This window comes from Pipistrellus kuhlii, unplaced genomic scaffold, assembly GCF_014108245.1.
Source record: "Pipistrellus kuhlii isolate mPipKuh1 unplaced genomic scaffold, mPipKuh1.p scaffold_m20_p_4, whole genome shotgun sequence".
Lineage (NCBI taxonomy): Eukaryota > Metazoa > Chordata > Mammalia > Chiroptera > Vespertilionidae > Pipistrellus > Pipistrellus kuhlii.
The window spans coordinates 29375861-29387786 of record NW_023425540.1 but is presented as its reverse complement, the minus strand read 5'-3'; the positions used below and the strand labels follow the sequence as shown (position 1 = coordinate 29387786).

The following is an 11926-nucleotide window of genomic DNA, read 5'->3' as shown; positions in this document are numbered from 1 at the left end:
TGATAGCAGTTTTCTTTCCTCTAACCCAGATCTGCCTTCCCCACCTGAACACTTTCCTAGTGCCAGAGCACTCGCTCCCTGACTGTCTCCAGTCACTGCCCGAGCTTCTTTTCTCTCTGCTGTCTTGTGGCTTCAGCTCTCACGACTGTTGTGAAATTTAAAATTTGCCTCCAGACTTACATTTTCTTAATTCTATTTCCTCTAAAAAGGGGTCAAAGGGCCCTTGGGCTTGTGTAAGAATCAGGAAGAGGCATTCATGCATCACAAAAAAAGAACATCTGTGCTGGCTTCCGCAGCACATACACTAAAATTGGAACAAAAAAAGGGCATCTTTTAGTAAACTCCTATTTCCCATTGACCCATGGACCACCAGCATCAGAATCAAATAGGGGGCTTTGTTCAAATATACAGCCCTTGGGGCTACCCCATAAGAATCCCCAGTGGCTGGGCCTGGGGGTCTGCATTTAACAAAGTCTTCAAGTGATTGTTATGCACATTCAGGTTTGACAGCTACTTAAATGTGTTCTCTCTGCAATATTTTAGTACCATTTTCTCTTTTCTCAATGAGAAGGTGAAAAGGACTCACTGAAATGTCTATTTCTATACAGACCTTGAGCCAAGCCAGAACCAAAGCAAATTTGCTATGCAGTTTTTCTCATTAAGTACAAGGTCAAGGAGGTAATTACTCATTTGCTTTCCATGGTAGGCCACTGTAAAGAATTTCTTGTTTGTAACACATTCTGCTGTCATTGGTGGGCTTTTTCCCTCACAGAGGAGAAACCCATGGAACCCACAGAGCAGGGTGAAGCTCTGCTTTCTCTTTGGAGCCCCCTGGAGGCAGGAAGGGACACTAGCTCAGCAATTCTTACCCCTACTTGCTCATTAGAATCACCTGGCGGGATTAACATGCCAATCCCCAGGCCCTTCTATTTAGAAATTCTTATTTTATCGGTTTGGGGTGGTATTTGCCTATTTTAAAAGCTTAGCTAGGTTAATTTCAAACTAGAGAGCTACTGTGTAGTTATTGAAGGCTTGGGCATGGGCATTGTTTTGTGTTCCAGGGTAGGAATTTTCTTTGGTGCAGAGGATGAGGATGACTATGCCAAGTTGAGGAAATTGTACGCAATAGTATGGAGGCATGGATATATGGGGAGATATACATTCACATTTAACATATTTTTATTACCAGAAAACAATGTAAAACAATGTATATGGAGTTTCTCTCTCTCTCTCTCTCTCTCTCTCTCTCTCTCTCTCTCTCTCTCTCTCTCTCTCTCATCACCTGTTATTTATCTCATATACTCAATTTCTCAATGAAAGGCCTTTACTAAGAAATGGCATTTGAAAAATATTTTTCTGAACTTATGCAAAATGACAGGGAATAGAATATGTACTAAATAACTTCATAGTAAGCTTTGCAATGCATTTTTCCCCCCATTGGGATATCAAGAAAAAGTCCATATATCGTAACACAAATTAATTTTTAAAGAAACATTAATGATAAAGAAACATGGTCTATGGTATTTTATTCTAGACTGACTATGAAAAAACTCTGACCTCATTCTCAGTCATTTTTTCTTTGGTGCGCTCTACTCTTCAGTTACCCAACATACCAAGCTCAATCATTTAAAAAATATATATATATATATATATATATATATATATATATATATATCTTATTGATTTTTTTACAGAGAGGAAGGGAGAGGGATAGAGAGCTAGAAATGTTGATAAGAGAGAAACATCAATCAGCTGCCTCTTGCACACCCCCCATGGGGGATGTGCCTGCAACCAAGGTACATGCCCTTGACGGGAATCGAACCTGAGACTTTCCAGTCCGCAGGCTGACGCTCTATCCACTGAGCCAAACCGGTCTCGGTTCAAGCTCAATCTTTTTTGCTTTTCTATGCTTGGATTTGAATCTTCTCAACTGAAACAATGCTTCCCAAAGCTTTAACTGTCATGCGATACAAAGAAAAAGGTAATATTTGCATAACACACAGGAGTAAACAGAGAAGGCCATTGACTACTCCAGGCTATTAGTCAGGGGCTTTCCTGCCCAGGTTCTGCCTGGTTGGTCCAAAGGCTGAGAAGATCAATGTCATTGCAGCACACCACAGGTGAGATCTATGAATGGTTGTCTTTGGTATATTATTTGGGTCTCAACTCAAATGTCACCTCCTCAGAGAAGACTTGCCTCACCCAATTCCATAAGAGTAGATGCCCCCAATTCCTCCACCAGGTCACTCGCTCAATTTTGTCTTCCTTATGCCAATATCAGCACGCAAAACTATCTCATTTATTCATTTATTTGCTTATCTGTTTATAGTTTTTCTCTACTCATTTCTGTGTAAGGTCCTTGATTGCAGGAATATGTCTATGTCTCCTTCATCATTATATACCAAAAGCCTATAAAAAAATAGAAAGTACTCAATAAATACAGTCATTGATGGAAAATGAGTGACTGGGCCAGTCCTGTCACCATTCCCAAAGAGGCTTCTCCGAGGATGGCTGGGGAACATGCTTCAGTGAATGAGTCAAGGCAAGGACTCTCTGTCTTTCCATCTTTATAGTTTTAGTCGATGCCATGCTGCCAGGCTCATAGAAGACATATGTGCTTATTGTACAAATGAATGGAGAGAGGAAGCAAGGAAGGAATAGATAATTGAACACAAACTTCAACTTCTTTCCTCTGTTTCAAGTGCATTGGAAATTTTTCATTGGAGCTGGCTGTAGTTTAGCCTTAAACCTGGATAATCATGTTAGGGGTCCTTTAACAGATGCAGGGAGGGGAATATGAGGCACCCATTGTGTGATCTAGGGCAAATCCCTTAACTCTGAGAGGATCCTCAGTGTCCTTTTCTGAAAACCAAGTTTGGGTTAGAAGAAATCTGCAGTCCCTCACTATTTTGAATTATCTGTTATATTGACCGACAGAAAGTCAGAAAGGGGATGTTGAGGAAGTTATCAAGCAGATAATCGAGGTACTGGTAGTAATCAGGATCCACCAAGGTGGACTAGAGGCTATGCTTTAAGAACACAGTAACTAAGAATGATCCAGGCAGCCTTCAGGGCTTGTTTTCAGGAAGGCTGGGCTTTGACGGAGGACACCATATTGTTCTCTCTGCCTGCCTACTGCCGAGCAGCACCTTCTCATTAGTTGGGACCTTGAATGATGGAGAGACAACAGTTTCTCAGGTCAGACAAGCTGCCTGGAAGTAGTGGTTTTGCAGAGTAGAGAATTCTATTTTCTCATTGTACTTGTTGAATGGAGATGAGACCACCCAAGAGGCAGAGACCCCTACCCGGGAAATAACTCCAACTAGCCAATTGCGGAGTCAAATAACAAACTTTATTGCAGATTCAAATCTGGGCTGCTGGGAGCAGCCGCCGTTACAAAGCAGTCTCCTTTTTAAGCACTCTTCAAACAAGCACATTCCAAACAAGGGGGGGTGGAGGTCCACGGGGCTGAAGCTGATTAGTTTCTATATTGTTTAACCTTGTGGTTGCATGCATCGGCCAGATGGCCTAATCTCCCTTCTTGGTTTGTTCTGCTATGATATCTTCAGCCTTGACTAACCCAGACTGTTGATTTGGCCTTCAGGTCCAGGAGGGGGAGGGAGTAGCAACTTTCTACCCTCCAGGCAAGGTCAGTTATTTTCCACTCCTCAGTACTCATGCATTTAAAAATGTGCAAGCACCATATTATTCTTTAAATTTTTGGTAACTCATGTATATTGCATATTAAAATGAAAAAAAAATTAAGAAAAATTGCAATGCTAGTAAAAGGCAGAGTAGTCATTTGAATCCAGAACTCTTGGCTCTGAGCCATTATTTCCCACTTGACACAAGACTGCTTCAATAGACCCAATGGCACAGTTAAAGACAGATATTTCACAATAATTGTTGCTTTTATACCATGTTTCCCCGAAAATAAGACATCCTCTGAAAATAAGACCTACTTAGAGGTTTCCTTCTGAGTGAAATATAAGGCATCCCCCCCAAAATAAGGCCTAGACTAAACATGAAAGATTTGGTCCACTGATTCTGAAAGAAATGGAGTCACAAGAAATTCACCAGGAAATTCAGGAATTGGATTGTTATGATGATGTTCCAGAAGATGATGACATGATTATCATAGAATAAATGAGTAAATTCTTGATACTGTAGGATTCTCAGTTTGTCTGGTTTGTGTTGACAACTACCGTACTACCGTACTGTATACAGGTAATAAATTTCCTTTATTTTCATTTAACAATAAATGTGTACCGTATTCTTCTTCATGGAAAAATAATACATCCCCTGAAAATAAGACCTAGTGCATCTTTGGGAGCAAAAATTAATATAAGACACTGTCTTATTTTCGGGGAAACAGGGTATAAGTAGCATGTTTTAAAACAAGATTAAAACAATGCATTGAGTATTGCTTTTAGTTGTATAACAAAGTGTTACTTGGGAAAGCTAATAAAAATGTAGGCACTTCCCCTCAATTAGATTAAATATAGTAATTAAAATTTGCTTCAAGTAATTAAGACTAGGTTTAATTTCCAACTATCCGTAGATTAACAGAAAATATTAAGCTAACGTTACATACATTTTCTCATCTCCACTATGTTCTTACCCTTTTACAAGTGAGCCATAAACATATTGTCAGGAAGGGGCAGTGTAGAGGAATTGAGGCTGGGAAAGTACACTTATTAACACTAAATAACTATAATCACTATCACCTGATAATTACTTACAACAGAAATACTATTTTTGGGTTTTACTGTACTTTTAAACATTTTATTGGGAACCTATGAATTTTAATTATTTATTTTATATAATTACTTATTTTATGCTTTTCTAGGAGTTCAATAGGTTGTGCTCCTAGAAAAAAAGGCAGATTACTATCCTACTATCCAATACTGATTATTAAACCTTTGTTGACACGCGTGTGTGTGTGTGTGTGTGTGTGTGTGTGTGTCCCGTGATTAAAGCTTTAAGTCAAGAAGTTCCAGTTTGGTCCTGGGAGGAGGTGGGTGTAACATCCTACTCCACCCCACAAAACCAATATAATTGTATTAACCAATGTCACCCCCCAAAAAGCAATAAAATATTTTTTAAAAAAAAGAAGTTCCACAATGCAGAGGTCACATCTTTTTTCACTAGTCTTGTACTCAGAATTGCCTAGAAAATTTTCCAAATACTTTAAGAAACAGGAAGAATGTCATATTCATGTGCAAATTGTTTTCATAATAAATCTTCAGCTGAAAGGGCCTTAACTGTTTTTTCTATTTATTTTTTATTTTTTAAGCTCTGGTTCTTTCCTTTAAGCCCACATAATTCTTTCTCTACATTTCTCAGAAATTATCAGTAGAGAGAGAATATTATTACTTTTTTTCACTATTATTACTATTATTGTTTAACCTTATTTGGTATTTATTATGGGCTAGCAGTGTATTAAATCACTTAATCTTCACAAGTCTATTATCACACCCACTTTACTACTGAGAAAACAAAAGGATCAAATAACCTGCCCAAGGTCACACACCTAGTGAACACATGGTTACATTGCCTTCGCTTTCTAACTGCTGTGTTTTTAGCATGAGTGTTAACTGAACGAAGCCACTGTTACATTTCTCAGAAGCAGCGACTGAGGCTTCTGTTTGTCTTTTCCCACTGAAAACCCAGTTCTGAGCCTCTGAGAAGTGCCTGATCGAATAGAAATAGCAATGAAGGAATAGTATCATCAGAGGAAAGTGGATAGCGAGGATTAGACACACACACAAAGAGCATGTTTAGGTTTAAAGGAGAATTTATTCTCTGGCATGTTGCTTGCATTTCTTATAAATGATCAGTTAATTCTCACTAGTAATAAAAAGACTGCATTTCCTAAATTATTTAAGCAAGCATTTCTCTTTAAGGTTTGTTTTCCTGGTGAATTCCAGTAAAATTTCACAGTGCTGGTAAAACTGTATTTGCCCTATTACTTTAGCATTTGAGGATTGAGGAGAATTAAATTCAGAATGGTATTTTTAGTTTTAAAAATAACCTATCCTAATCAAATTACTTGAAGGAAAGTAAAAACTTCTTAAATAGAAACTTTTAAGTTACTCTTGTAATCTCCTAAGTAAAATTTCAACTCTTTACTCTATAGGTTACTGACTCATTAATAAATTAGCCATAATTTGGGGATTATGGATAAACATATCAGTTACTGAGAAACCCCAACCATTCCTGAGACTTCAGTAATGATAGGACATTCAGCAAAACTTTAGCCTAATATCTTTTTATCTTTATGTCAAAGAACTACAATGCAATTCTGGCCTTACATAAAATTTCCTGTAAAAGTGTTAAAAATCTTTATCTCCCATAAACTACATTAGAGAAATTTTATATGATGGATGATATATCATACTCTAGATCCATAACTGACAAGTTCATACTTGCATCTAGTAAATTCAAACAAGAAATAAAAGCAGAATGACTGGAAGTCCTGATTTCAAATGATGTCACCAATAATATCTGCTTTAAGGCTAATTTTTCTTTAGGCTGATTTCAGAGGCCTTAAAGAACCAGAGTCTAACTCTTTATCCAGAATCTTTGGCTTGCACCATTTTTTTATATGTGTTTCTTTATATTTAAAAGGTTAACATAGCAGATTTGGCAAAGTGTAAACATGGTGAAATGCGACATCATTCTGCTTTTAATATATATTACAGAATCATTCAACATAAGTTATACATAATTACTTATTAGTCACTGTATTTGGTATGGAAGCATAATTAATGCTGCATATCGTTTTATACTTCTGTTTTCTTCCTATTGTTCATCAGAATGCCCAAGAAACTTGTTATACATTTTAAAGAATGAAATGTTTGAAATACTGTATACATTATTTTGAAGGAATACATGAACATGAACTTTTTCCAACTTGAATAAGAATGTTGCATCATAAAATATTAAAATAGAATTGCAAGTGCCAGTCCTCATGAATATTAATTTTAGCATTCTTGAAAAAAATTGTCAGTTATTAAACCATTTGGAACCTGCTAGAAGAATGCATAATTGCTGAGATATTTACTGACATATTTATTTATATGTGCTAAATCTGATATAATTCCTATTCAAGTATGTCCTTGTATCTATACAAATATTTACTTTTTTAATTTAAATTTATTTTACTCTTTGTTTATATTTATCAACTATATTTCCAGAATTTTATCTTTGGAGAATCCATATTTTAATTATTTTGCTATTATAATCTTTGGATTATATATATTTTAACAGTTATTTAGTTCTGTGTTTGGCAGGAAATTTTAAAAAGGGGAATGAGAACCTTCACAAAATTTTAAAAGAATCTTCAGAGTCTATAGACAGAATCACCATGTATCCTCATCTGTTTTTTCAATGCCATGAATCATTACAAATATCAGGTTCATTACTGCAGCATGCTGAAGTGTTTAAATGGAAACTACCCAGCACTGAACTGTAAAATCATCCTTCTCCAAACACATTGCCCTGTATTGTATGCATTGGCACAATTAGATTTTCTTTGATGCTTTGGTGATTGTTCTTTTGCTTGGTCTTAAAGAATTAAAAGCTGCCGAAACCGGTTTGGCTCAATGGATAGAGCATCGGCTTGGGGACTGAAAGGTCCCAGGTTTGATTCCGGTCAAGGGCATGTACACCTTGATTGCAGGCATATCTCCAGTAGGGGGTGTGCAACAGGCAGCTGATCAATGACTCTCTCTCATCGATGTTTCTAACTCTCTATCTCTCTCCATTCCTCTCTGTAGAAATCAATAAAATATATTTAAAAAAAAAAGAATTGAAAGCTATGAAATTCAGAGCTCAAATTTGAAAATATTAAGACTATTGCTATCTGGAGTGAATCTGTGCATGTTATCTGGAGTCATTTGCTTTCGGGATTGCATTCTGAACTTTTCCTTTACTTCAGTCATGCTATCAGAATGTATAAGTGAATTTGTTATTTACCTATCTAATTAGATATACTATAATTCTTTACCCATGTTCAAATGGGATTAAATATGGTTTCCTTGATAAAGGAAATAGCTTGGAACCAACCAATAGCAGCCTCTTTATTTTCTATGTGAAGTCATCCCCATTTGGAAAATCCAATATTGCTCCTTCACCTACCCCATTGGTGAATGTGTGCAAATGTGTGAGTCCCAGAGTACAGGCTTTGTCGGAACAAAACCAACACAGATGAAGGTGAGAAAGTGTCTGCTTAAGTCTACTATCGATAAAACCTCATTCCTAGAGAGAACTTGTGAATGACAGATGCTACAAGCTTTCAATATGATCTAGACAATATAAGCGTGGTGTATATGACTAAGAGCAAAAGAAAACACTATTTTTTAAGGAAATAGAATAAAAATACATGACTCAATGTTACTTTTCTTTTCATAATCATTTTCCCCCTCTTTCTTGAAGTTATGGTATTTCAATACCTGCTGAATTTTTGCATAACTAGGGTTCCTAGATGGCGCTCTAAAGCCTTTGCCAGAAGGTGGCGGCATAAGTCCTGATTGCCTAGAGCTGTCCCAGGTGCTGAATCCAATTCCCGAGTTTAAGAGAAACTCAGGGGTCAGTGACCAGGGATTCCACTAAATTCTCCTTTAGAGATTTCTTTCTGGTAAGAAAAGCAAAAAGCCATATGAAATGCCCGAACTCCACGCAACACACAGGTGAAAGATCCCCTTCCCTAAATTTACTCACCACAAAGCTATGGGGAATGGCAATGTTCACTGAATTTAGGTCCAGAGACAAGTATGCATGGAACAGGCTGACAGATCTTGGAAGTGCGGGTGGGGGTGGAGTTGGAGGGGAGATTAATCAAAGAAAACATATGCATATATGCATAGCCCATAAATACAGACAATAGTGTGGGGATAGCCTAGGGTGGGGCAGGGGCTAGGTAGAGAGGGAGAAAGGGGGGAGGGGAGGGAGATAGTGAACATCTATAATACTGAACAATAAATAAGAAAAAAGAAAAAAAGGTAAATGGTGTTGGGAGGACTTGTGTGAGTGTGTTCTAAATACATACTGAATTGAGTGCTTTCCTTTAGAGATGTAGCTATTTGTCTTTGACAAGTCCTTAAATTCCTTTCTCCCTCATTCCTCAAGGTTAAAAAAGGTCACAGGCAACATCGTCCCCAAGGGAGTCAAATGTTTAATGATGGATGGGGTGGTCTGTAAAAAGCAGATACTCCATTTTCATTCCATCAATTTACCGTAATTTACATACTGAACTAGGGTTGTCCCCTCCCTCCCCGCCCCCCCCCCCCAGACTTCTAGTGTCTCCTTTCCTTATATGATGGAATTTGGCAGGAATATAAAGCAATGGATAGTTAGAATTTTCCCCTCGAGTTTGGCTGGGTGGGAGGCAAAAGTATTTATTGCAATGTTGGTCTGACCAGGAGATCAAGTGCATGCGAGCGAGTTCGAAGCATGAGGACAAAAGAGGCTGAACGCTTAAGTTGCTGAGCTAGAGGCAGAGGAGGGCGGGCAGCCGGAGGAAAGAGACACTCGGTTGGGGAAGTATTAGGAAGGGAGGGTTGGCGTGGGAGGGAGGGAGACGGGCTGTCTAAGCGACACACAGAGGGATGAAGAAAGGGTGAGAGAAGGGAGAGGGAACCTGAAAGGGAAGGCCAGTGGAAGGAGGAAGCTTTGAGAGAGAGAGAGAGAGAGAGAGAGAGAGAGAGAGAGAGAGAGAGAAGCGAGTGGGAGAGCGGGAGGGAGAGAATCGAGGAGGGTCACATAACGACCGTGGAGGATGGGGTGTCCGTATTCCAGATACTTCTAGGATTGGAGACTGTTTGCTGGTGGGGAGGCTCCGGCTCCGGTAGCCAGCTGGGCGGCGGCAAAGTAAAATGAACAGCGGGGGACAGACGTTCCGGCGGCCACCTCTCTGTCGCCCTGAGATCTCAGAGCTGCTCTCCGGCCAACTCGCTCCCCAACTAGAGTTCCCGAACGCGCTGGACCCGGGGAGCCCACGGAGCCCCAGAAGCAGTTTCTCCTCCGAGATGCCTTCGCCTGAGCAGTAAGAACTTCCTGCTTGAGCCCCTGCACCCCCTCCCCCCAAAATCCCAGGAGAAAGGGGCTGCGACCCCAGGGGGAGGCGCGAGGGGATTCCTCGCGCAGCTCTTGCTCCATCCCCCCTCCCCTGCTGGGGGCGCGCAGGCATGGATGCGCTCAGCCCCCGACAGGGCAACAACACTACGTCCTCCTCCTCCTCCTCCTCCTTCTCCTCCGAAGGTCCCTTCGGGACAAACGGCAGCACTGCCGGCCTCTCCGACGTGACCTTCAGCTACCAGGTGGTCACCTCGCTGCTGCTGGGCACCCTGATCTGCAGCGCGGTGCTGGGAAACGCGTGCGTCGTCGCTGCCATCGCGCTGGAGCGCTCCCTGCAGAACGTGGCCAACTACCTGATCGGCTCGCTGGCCGTCACCGACCTCATGGTGTCGGTGCTCGTGCTGCCCATGGCCGCGTGGAACCAGGTGCTCAACAAGTGGACGCTGGGCCAGGTCACCTGCGACCTGTTCATCTCCCTCGACGTGCTGTGCTGCACCTCGTCCATCCTGCACCTGTGCGCCATCGCGCTGGACCGCTACTGGGCCATCACCGACCCCATCGACTACGTGAACAAGAGGACGCCCCGGCGGGCCGCCGCGCTCATCTCGCTCACCTGGCTCATCGGCTTCCTCATCTCCATCCCGCCCATGCTGGGCTGGCGCACCCCCGAGGACCGCTCGGACCCGGACGCGTGCACCATCAGCAAGGACCACGGCTACACCATCTACTCCACGTTCGGCGCTTTCTACATCCCGCTGCTCCTCATGCTGGTGCTCTACGGGCGCATCTTCCGAGCCGCGCGCTTTCGCATCCGCAAGACGGTCAAGAAGGTGGAGAAGAAGAAGAAGCAGAGAGCGGACCACCCCCGCTTGGGGGCGTCCCCGGCCCCGCCGCCCCGGAGGAGCGTCAACGGGGAGCCCGAGGGCAGAGGGTGGGGGCAGGGCGCGGGGCATAAGGCGGGGGGCGTTCAGTGCGCCAACGGGGCGGTGCGGCAGGGCGAGGACGGCGCGGCCCTGGAGGTGATCGAAGTGCACCTGATGGGCAACTCCAAAGAGCACCTGCCCTTGCCGAGCGAGGCGGCCTCTGTCCCCTGGGCCCCCAACCCGTTAGAGAATAAAAATGAGCGCAACGCCGCCGAGGCCAAGCGCAAGATGGCCCTGGCTCGCGAGAGGAAGACGGTGAAGACCCTGGGCATCATCATGGGCACCTTCATCCTCTGCTGGCTGCCCTTCTTCATCGTGGCCCTGGTCCTGCCCTTCTGCGAGAGCAGCTGCCACATGCCCCGGCTGCTGGGCGCCATCATCAACTGGCTGGGCTACTCCAACTCCCTGCTCAACCCGGTCATCTACGCCTACTTCAACAAGGACTTCCAGAACGCCTTCAAGAAGATCGTCAAGTGCAAGTTCTGCCGCGGGTGACGCGGGAGGGGCAGGCCCGCCCCCTCCACGTTGCCTCCCGCTGCCCTCTGGAAGCGACACTTAGGATAACTTGCTGCTTTTTCTCTGGCTCAGTGGCTCCGCCTGCGGCTTCCAGATCTCGCCCCCAGTCCCCTTCCCTCACCCCCTCCCTCCCACACACACCTTCTCCCAGGAGGGGCCCCAGGCTGGGCCAGAGGACGTGGGGAAACTTCCCGGGTTTGGAGAAGCTGGCTCCAGGATGTTTAGTCCCAGCCACCGCCTCCTCCCGCCAAGGCTCCCCAGATTTTCGGGGCGAAACTTTCAGACTCAGTCGTTCAGGGAGAAAAAATAATAATAAAATAAACTGCACCCAGCCGCCGTTCCAACTGTAACGGCCCGCATCTGCTCGCCCCCCGTGCTGGAAGTTAGACTTCAGTTTCAAGGACTCG

At 42.8% G+C, this 11926-nt stretch overlaps 1 protein-coding gene across 1 annotated transcript; it reads left to right on the top strand.

The window, feature by feature from the left end:
* The first annotated feature begins 9728 nt into the window (after positions 1-9728).
* HTR1A (5-hydroxytryptamine receptor 1A) lies at positions 9729-11665 on the top strand. Its single transcript, XM_036410528.2, has one exon. The coding sequence runs from the start codon at positions 10191-10193 to the stop codon at positions 11496-11498; it is 1308 nt and encodes a 435-aa protein (XP_036266421.1). The 5' UTR covers positions 9729-10190; the 3' UTR covers positions 11499-11665.
* The last annotated feature ends 261 nt before the right edge of the window (positions 11666-11926 follow it).